Raw genomic sequence first — 17695 nt, forward strand, 5'->3', positions numbered from 1 at the left:
GGAAAAATCTGTTTTGTGTTTTAATATAATTGTATTGAATTTGAAAATCAAATATTGTTATTTCATAAAAAGAGTGTTTTATTATTTAAATTAACTTTATAACTTTTTCTACGATTTCCATTCCTCCCTCAAGCCAGTCCGATTGACCGCTTGCAGAGAATATGTTTCCAACAATGTATACGTCATCCCTCGCGGACGGCTTTGTCATGCATGTTTCCACTTCATCCCAGTCATATCCTGGTCTCCATGTGTACCACGAAGCTCCTATAGGGTACATGTCAAATACCGACAGTACCTGAAAATAATTGAGACAGTAATATTATAATTAGTGCCTGTCTTAGATCTTAACCTAATTTGAAAATAAGAGCTCAAATAATTTTTTTTGCCAAATATGGTAAAGCAAGCGCACTGTGGCGTAAATGGTGGGTACTCGGTATTTAGAACATCGTTTGATACCAATAGTTGATTAACATGTAATCAAGATATATGTTAATGGTTCGGCTGTGGGTATCCGACAATGCATTTAGAATAAAACAGTTATAATATCAATTAAGGCAACAACACTACTAAGTAAACTCAAATCATATGTTTTAAATTGCGTTTCAATATGTTTGAACGCTTCACCATTTGTTTCTTGAAAAGTCCATATTAATTGTTGAGGGTGCAATCATATAAGCATCACATAATAAAATACAGTGAACGGCGCTGACCGGTCTAATAAAAATAAACCTGATCAGAATTACAAACAAAAAAGAAAATTCATTGATAAGTCATCAACTCCTAAATGGACTTTTTATGGCAATTTATCTTTGTCCAGGGTATCAGCAAATTCAAGAATTTTATTTGATGAACTATTAAACTACGATAAAACATTCATACAGCAGAGGTTGGTCTTGGTACATTAGCTTGTGGCATTTTAAATATTTCAGCATAAAACTTCCTCGCAAGGTCCACGCTGTCATCCGTCATTCTGAAATGGTTGTCACCAAATCCCGGTAGGAACTTTCCAGTTTTTATAGCTTCCTTCCATAACTTGGTGTCTATAAATATTCATCAGATGTAAATTACTTGAAAACAAAAATAACAAAAGTAAATCAATCATGACAGGCATTAATTCATTACCTTTATTACCTCAATAACTGAAGAGCGTTTTATATAAAATCGACATATATTACTAGTATTCATGCTAATGTTCGTACAAATATATATATATAACTGGAAAAAAATAAAGGTACTTAAATGCATAGAATATCACGTTCATAGTGGACTCCACATTATTGTTTATGAGATATATATCAATAGCATTAGTGTTGAGCTTTATAAGTGTAATAAAATCATTAAGATTAAGGTGAAGGCAAAAGCCAAATCCTATTTATTTGAGTAGTTTAAAATTACAATAATTTTAATATTGAGGAAAGATGATGAATATGTAAGGGAAAAATAACTTTTATAATATACAAATGACTGCCGAAAGCACATCAAGCAATTGACCGGAATCGAACTAACATTAGTTAGGTGATTGATGCATATTTTGGTCATCAAAAAGTGTGAAAAAGTTGTTTTTTTACATGCAAATACTCCGAACATATCGATAATTGCTGGTAATGGCAAGATGTTTACTTTTTTCCTATCTTCAAGTATTTTTGCAGACACAGGGAGCTGTTACATGCATTTCCTGTACATGTATCTACAGTTGATTCGATCTTTGTAAATCTAATGCTGATTAATATTGTGAAAATCGACCTGACCTAAATTTAAGCGTAAACCATAAATGTAATTTTCAAAATCTAATGCACATTATTACCTTGTTGTGTAACACACATTGACTATTGATCCAAGGAAAGAAAATATGCACGTACCTGCATCAGTATATGCCGTATTCAAAACTCCTTTGAAAGTTGTATTTGATATGCCATAATCGTATGTTTGTCTTAAAGGAGTCATTGATACAGCATATGTGGTTGCCAAAGGTATGTGGCGCCACCAAGCATGATCATAGCCAAAGTAAATCTTACTAGCTAGAACTGTCTACAAAAAATAAACATTCATAAATAATTTTCTCATGCGTTTGTATCAAGTAAAACTTTTATATTTTCTTACTACGTTGAAGATATATGCATAGGTCCGATCCCTACACTTCTAAGGTAACAACCACGTTTACTTCATATAACACCAGTACTGGTGAGTTACAGAAAGCGGTATCGAACTTGATATTCATGGTCGCTATTGATTACCCATAAGTCTATTTTTTGACTTAATAATTTCAGTCGCTTTTGCTTACCAATGTGCATATTGTTTTTAGAGTTGCAATTGACTTACTTCAAAATAAAGAATATTTTGTTTTTTTCCAAGCCAATCCTGAGGTACAGACAAACCTAAACAGTAACAGTCTCGAAAGAAAGTGCAATAGGTAGACTTATATATTATGACCGATAGTGCACCGTGAAGCTTTAACTGTAAAAGTTTGTTTGTACCGGGGGATTAGCATGGAAAACCCACATTTGCCGAGTTCCGGATTTCAACAATTGGTAACAAGTGTGTATAAGTAATAGAAAGAGCATCAAAACACGAGGTTATCTGATTTGTACGAGGGGGTATCAGATTTCCGAGTGATTTAATGTTCTTTCTCTTTTTTATCAGAGTCAAACATAAAACACAGTCCCTGTTGTCACAATATAAATCCCCAGAAAAAAATAACCAATGAACGAGCATCTGAATATGACATTTCGATCGCTTTCCCTTTCTCTGCCGTCACAATAAAAAACCCCAGCAAAAAAGAGCCAATCAATTGACATGCTCTGACGTGCGGGTAATTAATACCTGCACTCCAATTAACGCACTGTGCATGTATATGTACACGATTTAACTCTGACACATTTTCAACAGAAAGGTCCCCAAACTATGATACAACTATTTATAGCCGTCATTGATAATGTTAAATCACATGTTAAACTATTTTAACAACAATAACAATTACAACTACAATTTGACCTTTTGTTGTCTTTGGTTATCAGAACATTGAACATGTCCATTTACGCTCACTTAGGAATACTTTTTTTGGCATATGCCTTGTCGTGTATTCCATTAAAGATACTTATCACATTTATCACATACTCGTGCCGATTTTGCGACTCCGTGCATATATTTTGACGTGAAGTCGTTTGCGTTACACAAACATAGCGTAAAGACGCGCTAAATATTAGCGTAACACTTTAGGAGCGTCAATGAAAAATGATTCTTTTGCTATTTAAACAGTCTTTATTTTGGTAATGTGAGAAATAGAATATTTTATTTGTGTAGGGTTAATACTGAATTTATTGAACGAGTTGAATAAAATGATATCATTTTATTCAACAAGTTCAATAAATTCGCTCAATACATTCAATGCCCTCTATTTATGCATAATCTTTTTATTTATTTTACCTTCACCGAGTTTTTGAGATAATTCTGCACTTTTTCCTGTCGGAGTCCGTCCCAATCTAGATTTTCAAGTCCTAGTTTAGGGATTGCTAGTAACACTTTCTTTGCACACCTTTCTGTTGCTGGTAGATTCTAAAACAAACAATACACAGTACAATTCTTAGATTTTAAAGTTAAACACTGTTTCAGTTTTCGTTATGGGAAACATTCTCATTTGAAAGTTAATGAATGTGTACAACTTTCTTTTAAAAACAGTGATTGCATTATTAATTGCAGTTTAAAGTTTTCAGCTCCGATAGCGAGTAGATCTATTCTTACATAAGTAAATGTATTAAATATAGAGCTATTAATTTAAAGATGCATGCAACCAGATGAGCCAAACTATTTCAAGAAAATTAAGCTTAAGAAAAATGTACTAAGATTTTACAAAAAGTAAAGAAAATTTAACAGTCAAGTAATAATTTACATGTCATGTGGGATTAAGGACAGGTTTACCATGATTTATCACCAATTTTGCTACTGCGTTACTAGTTAGGGCTAATTTTCAGGTATGTGAAGTTGGCTTGTAGATTGTACATCGTAGTTCAGCTTGTAATTCGCCAATTACAAGCTTGTAGATGGGTATTCAGCTTGTAGATCGGCTTGCACATTGTTCATCGTAATTTAACTTGTAGTTCGCCAATTACAAGCTTGTATATCGGTATTTAGCTTGTAGTTCACCCTAACTGCACCACTGACCAGCATTCATAATATTTGATATACAAGCTTATAGTTGGATATTCAGCTTGTAGTTCAGCCCAGATACATCAGCATACACATTATTTGAATTACAAGCTAGTAGTTGGGTATTCATCTTGTAGTTCGGACAAATACATAAGCATACATGATATTTGAATTACAAGCTAGTTGTTGGGTGAAGATACAATAAATTCAACGACACTTGGCATGTACATGTCATTATCAACAACTTTACATTCTTGATTTGTGTCCTTTAGCGTCTTGGGTCCCATTGATTTAAACAATGGCGTAAACGGGGAGCTCTCCCTAATCGTCTGTTTTGATAAATCGGCAGAGGGATCAGATAATAGTTCTTCGTGTCTGTTGTAATCATTTTGCTCATCATCAGAGTCTGCTACACAGCCCATATTTTGTTTCAAGATACTCTCTTTCTGAGCGGCCACATCGTCATTGTCTTGTTTGGAAAGACAAACCTTGCATAACTTTCAAAATATATCCAGCCCCGATTGCAATGTCGTTGCATTTTAAAGTGTAGCTAAACACTGCATCACAAAGCGGCATGCATGTTTGTTTAAGCTTGGCAGCCTTTTTTCAACATTCGACTGAAGTCTTGCAACATATGGCTAGAACACAGGTGTATAATCGTCAAGCCGTTAGCCTTCGATGCATGTACCATATCGATAATGTTTCAAATCTACGCTATTGAATACTTGAGTGCTAGCCTGAATAATAGCAAAACTGTAAATCAGTTTCTATTTTTCTGACGATTACCGTGTGCCCTTTAAGGCTCAGGTGTCTTTTCACAGTACCAAAAAAGTGACGGATTTTTGGACTTGTATGTTGGGTCGTAAGCATTTCAGTAAAGAGACCGCAGTGTTTTGTAACTCTGCCACAAGTGTATAGAGTAGTGGCCTCTTCTGTCCGTGGACTTTCCTTATTACACTACCAGTGGCATCAAAGTGCAAGTCCAATGTTTTGGCAAATTTGAACTATTTTCAGTTGTTCGTCCGGAATCATTAATACTACTACAGGATCAAGACCTATTTCACGTACGTAGGGGTGTCCCATTAATTCATTATTCTCCTTTAAAATTAGCAATTCAGTTATCATGTTAGAATGCATGACCTCCTTTTTTAGCAATTCTAAAACCATCTTTCGTAGGATACCTTGGTTTGGGACACTGCTAAAGTTGCCTAGTTCCATTTCCTCAGGGCAAACACATGAAAGATTTTCGTTGAAGACTACAGCTGGGGTGATCTGCTGTATCTGTTTGGCCATTTTAAATCTGCTTGACCAGTTATGGTTTTTCTACATCATGCTAAATGTTTCCCTTAACCCTACAATGTACATATATCTCTCCATCCTCGCTTGGTATGTTCATTTCGAATTGGCCACTGCAGTTTTCCCCCTTGCATTTAGCACTAGCGCCAATTAATGGAGCCGACGACTTCCTGCTACCATTTAATTTAACCCAGTGTGCCGTGAAAGCTTAAACGCAGCCTGGGTGGAAACTGCTTATAGGCTTTGAAAATACATCAGTCCATTTCTTCTGCAGTCGTCTACGTGTTAACTGTCTTCTGCCATAACATGTCTTCAAGCCGAACTGCAAGATGAATACCAAACTACAAGCTTGTAATTGGCGAATTACAAGCTGAACTACGATGTACAATGTACAAAATATGATAAACAAGATCATCAAGGAAAGGCGGCGTTCAATGAACCCACCCGACCCAGTAGCAAGAGCCAGTGACAAGGAGCAAACTTCACATACCTCTAATTTTCCTGCTTAGTTTGATCTATTTTGGTAATTTACGTAGGTTGCAAGTGCTCTTTGCAATGCGTATTTTGTTCACTTCACAACGTATCACTTTAAGATAGATTTACATTTTTAAATCTTTCATGAAAGTTAGCACGAATCTAGAGGCATGCTGTTTATATTGTGAATTTACCTTTTTGGCTGATGATGTGCCTTACAAAAATGCAGTCATCGTTGAAGCCTGCGTGATCGTAAAAGGTGACTAAAATGGTTCGAATTACTGGAGTCTATGAACCTCTTAGTTCCAGAAGGTGAGGTGGTTTTGACCCCTGGTGTTGCTTTAAGTCTGTAACACCTGACGTTAGCGAAAATCATCTTTCCTGTTTCAAATGCGTTAGTGCATCATTAAACCAAACAAAACAGACACAGAAACAAACAAACCTTGATATCAGTGGTTATTCCATTTCTTGTTTGTGTAGGTTGAAATTTCAGTACGTAGTCCCCTTTAACGTTTTTCCTTATTGATCTAAGATGACTGTGGTAGTAGAAGTTATGTCTGTAATTAAATTTTATGTCTTGTTAACAATAATACATGTATTATCTTCTGCTTGAAAAGGGTAATAAGTTGAAGTGCTGTCGTTGATGAAAATATGAATCGTTTCCGTTTCCTTAACTCACGAAATTAATGAATATGTGTTGTTTTCTAGAATAACTTAGACATAAATAATATCATGTTAAAGGGGAGAGGGGGTAGAAACTTTATAAAGGAAATTAAGAAATAGTAAGCAGTTTAAGTTTTAAAACTACAAGAAAACAAACATTTATACTTTGCGCTGGCTTGAAGAAAATCTACCACCATCCGTTGAGGAAAAGCCTGGAAACCTTCTTTTACCGTTTTTACGACTTTGGGACGCGGGTACTGTCGCGGTATATCTTCCTCAGCAGCAACTTCCGGACCAAACCAAGATTTAAACCCAGAACTGTCTCGGATGTACTGAATAGTTTCCATGTCAAGGAACTTATTCATATACATTTCCCAACTAAAAATATAGACATCCTAAATATAAATGATCCAGAACTATTTCATGTATACGGATCCGCTCGTTCATTTTAATAATATCAATTGCAGAATAAGTTGTGTTTTGCTTAATATTCCTTGCCAATGAGCTGAAAGTGATACAGAAAAGATTTGGTGCATTTACTCTATTAACTACTAAATTGTTTGATTTTTGTGGTTGATTTGTGCCATGTCGTTTTTTTCGCTCCGGGGGACGTCAGGCGAACACACAAAAATACGAAAAAATGACGACTTTGTCGTACTTTCGCTCCGTGAGGCACAAGCTGAAAAACACGATTATACGACAAATTGAACAACTTGTCGTATTTTCGTGTTTTTGCCTGGCGCCCCGCGGGACGAAAATGTGACAAACTAATGACTTGTCGTATTTTCGTAGACAACATGTTAATTTTGTCATATTTGTTTCGTGTTTTTACGAAAAATATGCAAAGGCACAAATCAGCTATCAGAATTTACTCATTTAAGGGTTTACCTTTGTTTTTTCAATGGTACTCCATCTACAGAAGTCAGGATGCCATTTTGATCAGTGAAAGTAAAGTTGTTAAACACATTCCTGCAAAATAACACTTTCCTCGTATATATATTAAATAAAACTATTATAAATCATGTGATTCATATCATATATAAATATATAAGTCATTTATAAAGAAGAAAGTCTCGAATGGAAATGAAACATAGAAAAAGACATAAGCAAAATCAAACACGCGCAGCCAGGGGTATCTGGATTATCGGTCACTCACATAAACATTTATGAACTATAGCTGGTGTTATTCATTTCTCAGCAAAGTCATATTAAGCACACTGGTGTGAAAATGACGTCACATTATACTGATGTCAGTTCATGACATTTGTTAAATTTTGTGTGAATTTTTTTTGCGTCTGTTAGGACGTTGGGTTTACCCAAAACATGATAAAAACAAGATAACAATGGAGGGCGTCATTCAAAGAACGCATACGTCAACAAAGGACCATCGGAATGAAGTCCAGCAGAACACAAACGCGAGAAGTGTTACAAAGTGTCATCCTTAAATAAGTATATGTAGTAGCAAAAACTTACCAGTTAAGAAGCTTAAGGTCAACACGATTTTCAGCAGGGAGATTATAAGGGGCTTTTACCGGAAGTTGATTATATTCCATATGAGTGCCCCTCAGGTAATATAGTGAATCAGGAAACGGACCATAACCGATTCTAAAGTCTATTACATTAAGACCCAAGTCATAAGCTGTCTTGTTCATTAAAGGGTGGTCTGGAAAATAAAAAATCTACAGATCAATAACTGTCTAAATATATGAATAGATAGGATTTTAAACATTTGAGCGAGTACCTACATTACTGTATATACATAAAAAATCTTATTATGCTAGTTACCTTCTGGTATAAACCTCATTGGTCCTAACTCAACATTTACATCCGGTATTCCCGGAAGTTGAACAGTGTAACAGCGTCCACCAATACGATTGGAATACTCGTACATGGAAATTTTTAGATTCCTGTGACGTAGTCGCCATGCTGCGTAACTTCCAGAAGCTCCAGCACCAATAATTGCTACGTCGTCGCACGTGGAGGGAACTGGATCAACTAAAAATCATTCAATATAAAACACTTCAAATTTATAATCTGCAATTATTCATGAGAAGATTGAAAATTAAAGATTGAACGGTCAAACAAGGACTTTTGAAGGGACAACTCAGTGTTTGAGAGAACATGCAGTGACATTGAAATATAAAAACAAAGGTCAAGAAGGAAAGGCAACATTTCGTTTAAATTGAAAATTATGGTAAATTCGCAATTTTCCCCTTTAAATTTAGAAATATTTCTTTCACGTTTAAGTTATTTTGTTAAATACGAAATTTTCGTACACACTTGTGCAGTCATGTACAACATGTTTAATCCTTTTTTGGAACCACGTTTAAAGCCCGTTTATGTACATGTTCCTGTTTACATGATACATTCATTTTACATTTTCACTTAATTCTTTTACATCACATATTACATAACATACAATTACGAACTAAGATATATGTTCTTGTAGACATTTTAAAATAATTTCAAAGAGCTTAAACGTGAATCTCTTTAAGAAAAAGTTAAGAAAAAGGATATTATAATTTAAACAAGATAGAGTTTTGTTGAATCAATCAAAAAAAAATTCTTTAGTCAGTTGGAAAATGCTGAAATATTGGGGGAGGGGTGCTTTAAAAAATAAAAAGATAATTTGCGAGATAAAAAAAACTGTAGTAAACAAAAAACATATTTTTTCCAACAAACTACGATACGATAAAAAAGGGTAATATTAAGAAAGAAAGGCTACTTTGGTAAATTCTTCTGATATATCATTATCAGTACTTATAACATTATAACATTGTAAGAAAATTATTCCACTTACTGTTGAAATCATCAAGAGAATCATTTTGAAATGCTATGTATTTTTCTAAAGATATTCTATCAACCATTTTTCTTATCAACACAAAATTATTTGGTATTTTCTTTTTTGTTTTACGAATAATATATATTATTTTTGGCAAATTAATCCTATGTTAAAATGTTGTCATGAGATTTACATTTACACTTTCAATGTGGAGTGTAACGAGGTTTGTCTTTAAACATTTATACACATGTGCTTCAGTATGATAAATAATAAAAAAAAAAAAAAAAAAAAAAAAAAAAAAAAATGATGTTAAAGTGTCATTATGCTAAAATTTTCACATATTTTCATAGTCAAGTTGAGTTAAACTGACTACATATTTCAAAAGATTGACCGGTTGATTGATTGATTGATTCATAAGAACAGAAAATAAGACATTGGATTTTAAGTTTCTAGTTGATTTTTATAAAAATCAATAATAAAAAAATAACACAAACGTTTCGATAAGGAAAGAATTTCAAAGAAAAATCTTAAATCAACTTACTATATTTCCCAAATTGATAGGCAGGAATTCCTAAGAAATTTAAAACAAATAACACTACTAATATAACACTGTGTTTGTTCACCATTTTGCTATCATGCATAACGTCAAATGAAATTAATTAATTAAGTCTTGTTTTATTTGAGTTATGAAATATAGAACATGTTTAAAAATTTATATTAATTGCTTGAATAAATTATGTATTGTTGTAAATTATGTAGATTTAACGTAATGAAAATGTTATATGAAATCGTTTTTTTCCCTATAAATTTATATGTTAAAACCGACGTTACCAGGACGCTTAACGAAGAGGATGTGAATTAATGTGAACATACATGCTTTTTTGATGTTTTATTTCTAAAATCTAAAACAAAGCCTTTTTCTTTATTTTGTTCTGTGACCATTTTTTAAAATTGTTTCGTTATAATTAAGACTTTAATTTAAAGACATTCACTAATATTTAAGATAAGGACCTAAATGTGAAACATTTTCAAAACTTGCTCTTTCGTCAACTTTAGTCTAACACCTTGTTAAGTGACTGACATAGGTGTATGTAAACTAAAATTGAATTGACATTACTAAAAAAGGATTGTCAGCTTTGACAATGTGCCAGTTTTACGTCCGATTTAAAGGGTCAGGTTAGAATTTAGAACAAATACGTATCATTCCGGTACATATCGTGAGAAAATCGTCCCCTTAGTGCAGTAACAGGTTATGTACTTCTAAATTAAATAGGAGGTAATCATTTATTGCATTAAGGTGACGAAATAGTACTTTAAATAGATAAGGTTTGACCGACTCAGTGCCGTTACAATTTAGCTTGTATCGACCTTGGTTCGTGTCAATTTTTAAATAGACATGATCTGTGCGGTTCTTACTGGCTTATTTTGCCTTTCGTTAACTTTAGTAATTAGTAAATGAACTTGCATACTTTTGATAAATATGTGAAATTCGGTGACTATCATTTCATAAAAATAATCTTGGCAAAAATATCAGTTCTAAACAACATTCAGTGAAACATGGAAATATATTAATTTGATACCTTAATGAAAGTTATATCTATTTTTGTGGGTGTAATATCTTAATAGAAAATACCAACCAATATTTGTGATTGTGTAAACTTTCACACACCTCGACACACACAAACACGCGCGCGCACATGCACACACACGCACATGCGCACACACACTTCTTGAATCTTGAGTGGCAATGGTTGATACAAATAATGAATATTCTCAAAAAAAGAAATTGCGTCCCTTAACACACATTTTAAAAATCTAAGGTAATAGTGTTCAAACAGTATAATGCAAATATTGACGTCTTTTTACATAATAAGTGAATTCATAACGATAAAGTTATCATCTTAACATAAAGGTTACTAAAAATGTAGTGCAATTGTTTAACCAGTCGTTCGTGCATGCTTTTCAGTAGACAGTGAAATTATATTTTGATAATTTCACTGTGAAAAAGAGTATACTTTTCACAGTAGCCTGACTATAACTGAATGCGGATGAAAATAATTTATCTTATTAATAATAAATAAGGGGAAATAACGTCAGAAATAAACGTGTCTAAAATGTACTTGATTACGAAAAGCGCATTTTTTTTTTAAAAAGATCCTGTATGTTGGGATTAAAGTGGTAAACCACAATAAGATAAATTATATATAATTAATTTCCCTCGTAAACACTTGCAGATGTTATATTTTTACTCATTGCTATACCACACGTGTAAATATTGCATCAGGTGAAGACCCAGTGAAATCAATTTCGATCAAACATGAAAAAAAAAGAAAAAGAAAAAAAGAAAAGAAAAAAAACAACAACAAAAAAACAAAACAAAAAAAAAACAACAACAAACAAATAAATACAACAACAAAAAACAACAACAACAAATGTTCTCTATATAACTGCTATGAATTGACCTCAACAAACCTACAATCAACATGGTTCGACTCTCAGAGTATTACAAGGGAATCCGGAACCTTCATAACAATCATATACTTCAGTCAGTTGAAAACTGTTTAGGGATTTTGAATGTTTGAATTGCTTGTCAAATTCACTTTAATACTTGCTTAATTTCTCCTTTTTTCAATATGACATATAAATAACATAAATGTGTAAAATTCTATTTACGAGGGCTAATTGCGTTTTAAAATATATCGTGTTTTTCTTTTCCAATGATATTTTGCAGCAACTGATAAACACAGATGATTTATGTTCGGAAGAGATATCACCGACATTGCGGCCCTTCAAGTAAAAGGTACAATGATTGCAAGCCACACAATAATTATCACATAATCTACCGTAATAAGTGATTCGTATCATTCTCAAGTTATTTAAATTTGTCACAGTAACTTGCTGTTGGTAACCAGTTCAATACTTAATCTAATTTCTTTTCTGAAACTGTAACAGGGCACAAACACAGTGTTTGAGACATTAAAATTAAATCATCTCTAGGGCATAATGTGCATTTAAAATATGTATTCTGGAAATATATTCTTAAAACCATTAGATAAAATATATGAATGGAAAATCACCAAAAGAGAGTGACATTCAATTGATGTACAAAACTAAAAATATATATGTGTACTTCTACCTCTCCTTAGTAATATCGAATCATTTTTTACTGGTCCATTTTTACCCAAAAGTATAACAACCTAATTTAAGTTTTAATGTTAAAGATTGAACCATCCTTTCACATATACTAAAGGGCATGAGAGATGTTGCATTTCTCTTGATCTGTGAAGAACAGAGTCTGCTATACTACATCTTTGTTCCCAATGGATCTCCCCTTTTTATAGAATTTTTATGTATAAATACATCTGTAATTTGAACTGTTTACGAGTATAGACCAGAAAATATTCTCATAGCAAACATCATAACGAAAGTGAATGTACTTGGATTCATAGATGGCGAGAAATATTCGTATCTCTTTTATTTTATTAGAAGCAGGCACACGGGCACACATGGCATTACAAATTGTATCACATTCCAGTGCCGCTTTTGGCGTCTCCGTAAAAACGGTATTGCACGGCCGTGCATATATTTTGACGTGTCACTCACGTGAAATACAAATGTGATTCTGTCATTTTTACTTCTGTAATAGGAAAAGCAATACAAGTTGATATGTTTACATGGAATACAAATGCACCTGGGTTATTTGCAAAATTGCTGATTCATTTTGAAAAGTATATTGACTGACTTTACTGGAATAAATGCAATCAAATGAGTCACCAGGACCTGCTGTTTCTTATTAAGATATCTTAAGGCATGTAGTTAAATGAACTGCATGCTTAACGAAATACACAGGGTCAGACAGTGGCCATCATCAACTGAGCTATCATATCTTGATTTGTTTCTATTTCCTTCCGCTATATTTCACGCTTCGAACTGATGATATAGCAGATAAATATATCAAATGATAATTTGTTATAACAGCATTATTTCCTATCTGTATAAAGGGAATAACGGTCTTCCGTTAAGGATTTTGTTGGCATTTTACTGACATTTTACAGTGAAAGGATTGTGTGCATATACACTCGCAATTTTCTTATTTCAAACAAAGTCGTGGCTTTTATGCACTTTCGCATGATTTCATTCAATAAAAAACCTCTTTCTTGAAATAGACGAGATATTTATTTTTCTAATTGAATTTATTTGAAGTATCTTTGTGTTTAATGCCTGAATTAGGATTTCTGTCTTGACAATACATTGATACAAACCAAACTTACTTTTTATAATCCGGTTAGAAACTTGAGAAAACGTACAAAGTTTTTTCACTAATTGAAAACTTTTGTAAAATAACGGACACTTTTTTATTTGTTTTGATCGTTTGCTTTAACATTTGTAACTATGTATGTTCTATAATTCAATCAAATTTGTACAATTCGACACGAATAAGTCACAAGGAAACAATTATATGTTTTAAATAGATTATGCTTTTAGTTCAGTGGCAGGCCATTTGTTAATTTGCAGCTTGTTTGGGATGTACTTTCAGACATTGGTGAAATGTAGAAAATACTAATACATAATACGAAAACTAGCTTTATTGTATAAAATAATAATACCAAGTATTTGAGAATCTAAAAAATAAAGAAGAAAAAAACAGTTGTTTCTGTATTTATTTAACTAACAAAATATCATAAAGGACTTTGAAAACGCACATCTGTATTTTTTAGGGTTTTAATATACGTTGTTTTACACAAAAACGAATCAGGACGGATCCCATGAAAGTATATCACATATACTTTAATTTATAAAATATAAACGTGACTATTGTAAATATTAGAAATGTTAACATGTGAATAGCCACAAGGCCGTCAAAGAACATCAGGTGTAGATCTATAATTTAGTTTTTATTAAGGATAGTTGAAAAGAAATGAATCTATAGTATAACAGTGAAAACATACTAGTAAAGCAAACCTCTGATATTACTAGTATTACATTGAGAAATCTAATCCGGTCTTTTTCTTTACCTGAACTATGGTATTTTTTATTAACTATAATAATTTTCTGCGCCCTGTCATTGACCGCATGTAGTCACAGGCACAAGTCAAAGCAGTTGTTTTTAGATAATATGATAATTAGAGCGTCTAGTTAAAGTGAATTTGTCTAAAATAGAATGAGTATTACTTTTTTAGTATTTCGTATTAGACAAACCACGAAATAATTATACATTGTACATGTAAGATGTTGACATGCGTGTGCATACATGATCCGATTTTACATATATAATAAAATATTCTTGAACAAAATATTATAATTCATCATATGAATTTACACTATAGATCTATAATTTTCACTATGTTATGAGCAGTTTTTTTATCAGCGGGGAACGACATGAGATTTGCTCATATGACCTTGGCTTCCGGGAACGATTCTTGACGTTTCCTGAAGGTAGCTAAAACGGTTAGCAATGTGTTATGTTCGATGTTGAGATCTTGTCACAATGTTGTCACTATGCAATTCTTGGCAGGTAGTTGACCAATAGTAAGACAGCGCCAAGGAAGACGATGAACATCAGAATGGTTTGTTAAGTGTAGATAATAACCTTTTCTGTACCAGTCCTATAGCTATCTTGGTAGATTCATTATCTTTAAGACATGTATTCTTATCAAGAATAAAAAAAAATTAAAAACACTCATTCTTAATCTACTTGGAAAATTAGTTTGCATGATCTTTCATATGATGTTATTTATTGACCAGTGTATAATATTACATTCTATTTCACTATACATAAACATTAATTAATCTGTTGTTGAACTCAAGTATTATTAGGTGTGAATTCTTAAATAAATAAATAATAAAAATGCCATAACGAAAACAATTTTACAAAACAAAAACAACAACAAATAAATGCACGTCTTTTCATGAACCAAAAAAATAAGTTTACAGCAGCAATCTATTCAAAAGAAGCCAAAAGTGTGACACTTAATTTCTGGAGCACCAGTTTTAATTATGCAATTATTTTCTTTTAAGACCAAAAACATTTTCGTATAAAATGTCAGATTGGTACTTTAGCCTATAATTGAACTTGTATGAAGACAAATATTGTATCAACGCTTATATATATTCGTGAATAAATATATTTCAAATTAATGAAATGAAAAATATGGTGTCATTTTGAAGTTCTATAGTCAGCTTTTTTATTTTTATCTTAATGTGCATGCTAGCGCTTAGAAGTATGCAAGTGCTTGTCAGGAAATTGACGATGCCTGTAGTAGGACAGCGCCGAGGATGATGAACATCAGAATGGTTTGCGACGTGTAGATAATAACCTTTGCCTGTACCAGTCCTATAGCTATCCAGCTTCTATTATCTTGGTAAATTCATTATCTTTAAGACATGTATTCTTACCAAGAAAAAAATCTTTTTTATAAACTTTGAAAATCGCTTTGCATAAACTTTCATATGATGTTATTGACCAGTGTTTAATATTACATTCTATTTCATTATATTCACTTTCATAGGATAAACATTATTTACTCAGTTGTTGAACTCAAATATTAATAGGTGTGATGTTTAAATAATTTCAGAATCAACAAAAACTGCCACAACAAAAACAATTTGACAAACATACAAATAAATGCATGTCTTTCATGAACCAAGAAATTATGTTTTATTACAGTAAAAATCTTTTCACAAGAAGCCAAAAGTATTACTCTCAATTTCTGGAACATCAATTTTTATGATGCAATTATTTCTTTATTGCTGAATCAATTTGAAATATATTGGTGTTTATTCAAGTGCATGAAGATATATATTTAAATATGATAAACAAGATCAACAAGGAAAGACGACGTTTAATGAACGCAACCCTATATGACCCAGCAACAAGAACCAGTCTTCGTTACACAATGGAAATAAGAGGTTAAGTTCTCTTTCTTGTGTTATCCTTGGTATGATGTTTTTGATATGGTTTATTTCTTATACAGTGATATTTGTTTTTATTGTTTTATCATGTATTGGATATGTTTTACCATGTTATTGCTGAATACTGAAATAAATCTATCTATCTATCTTACAAGAGGGGTCTTTAAACTGTATTTCCCTTCAAACAGCAGTTTGTACATACAATGATAAAATAATTTTCCTGAATAAATCTATTTCACATTATTGAAATAAACAATATGGTATCATTTTATAGTTCTGTAGTCAGTTATGGTTTCAGCTTAATTTGTATGCTAGTGCTTAGATATTTAATCATAGTATATTATCACAGGACATCATTTCATACCAAAATGCCCAACAACACAAAATACATTAGTTCAAAAGTTCATAATCTCGAAAAAGCATCACGTATCAAAAATTAACACAACTGTCGTTCAATGGTTGGATAAATTGGTTATATATTTTCACATACATTCGGTAATGTTTGATAGATAGAACGACAAACAAACAATTAAATATCATCACACATTGATTTTTATAATTTTTTACAGGCTCTTTTTGTTTCCTGATACTTTCAACCGAGTTCAAGATAACAAATATTTCTAGATTTTATATTTTAATTGAAGTAAAAAAAGACGAGAATAAAGATAAATAAGGCAAAGGCAACGTTCAAAGGACGCAGCCCCCGACACAGGGGCATCCAGGAGGCATCAAACCAAAAACCGGTTGTGGATATAAACCATGCGCCGGCACATTGGCTATAATTATATTAACAGTATTTTCAAAAAACAAACTTAATAAATAAACGATTAAAGTCAAAAATAATTATGATAATAAATATCTTAAAAGTTCGATAAACTAAAACTTATATATATTTAGTAGTCTAGTATACAAAACGTAATGCTTGTTTGTTTACGAAATGTTCATATCAAAATGGAAAAAAAAAGAATTAATTTAGTAAAGTTATACGAATGGTTAAAGCAGAAATAAATAACTAAATTAAAAAAGAAGATTGATAGCTATGCCAAGACTAATTGCCATGTATGTGTTAACTTGATGTATGACAAGATTCAAAATTAAATAAATAGAATTAAATAAAGGTCTATATAATTGACCTTCATGAAATCCAGGTTAAAACGAGAGAATTTAACTGCCAGCAGATTCTTTGATTCCTTTAAGCCTTTAAATATATTCAAATTTGCAATATTTGGAATTTTTTAAAGCTTAGTACATTTTTCTTTTTCAATGTTTGACCGCAATGGTTCAAGGATGACTTTTTATAATGAAATTATAATCATCATTTTTAAATGTATATCAACTTTCAAAGTTCTGCGAGTTTGATTAAAAGTGCAGAATAAACCAGCTAGAAACGCACTAATCCTGTTTATACCGGATTTACCATTTAAA

General features: G+C 32.1%; 1 protein-coding gene across 1 annotated transcript; it reads right to left on the reverse strand.

Moving 5' to 3' along the window:
• Positions 1-76: 76 nt before the first annotated feature.
• LOC132715049 (aplysianin-A-like) lies at positions 77-10053 on the reverse strand. Its single transcript, XM_060698023.1, has 10 exons — positions 9900-10053; positions 8362-8571; positions 8050-8239; positions 7465-7545; positions 6742-6954; positions 6356-6470; positions 3424-3552; positions 1860-2028; positions 880-1040; positions 77-295 (listed from the first exon to the last, which is right to left on the reverse strand). Exons 1-10 carry the CDS (start codon positions 9997-9999, stop codon positions 86-88), a joined length of 1578 nt encoding a protein of 525 aa, XP_060554006.1. The 5' UTR covers positions 10000-10053; the 3' UTR covers positions 77-85.
• Positions 10054-17695: the final 7642 nt, after the last annotated feature.

This window comes from Ruditapes philippinarum, unplaced genomic scaffold (assembly GCF_026571515.1).
Source record: "Ruditapes philippinarum isolate M1 unplaced genomic scaffold, ASM2657151v2 ctg4518_1_1_1_1, whole genome shotgun sequence".
Taxonomy (NCBI): domain Eukaryota; kingdom Metazoa; phylum Mollusca; class Bivalvia; order Venerida; family Veneridae; genus Ruditapes; species Ruditapes philippinarum.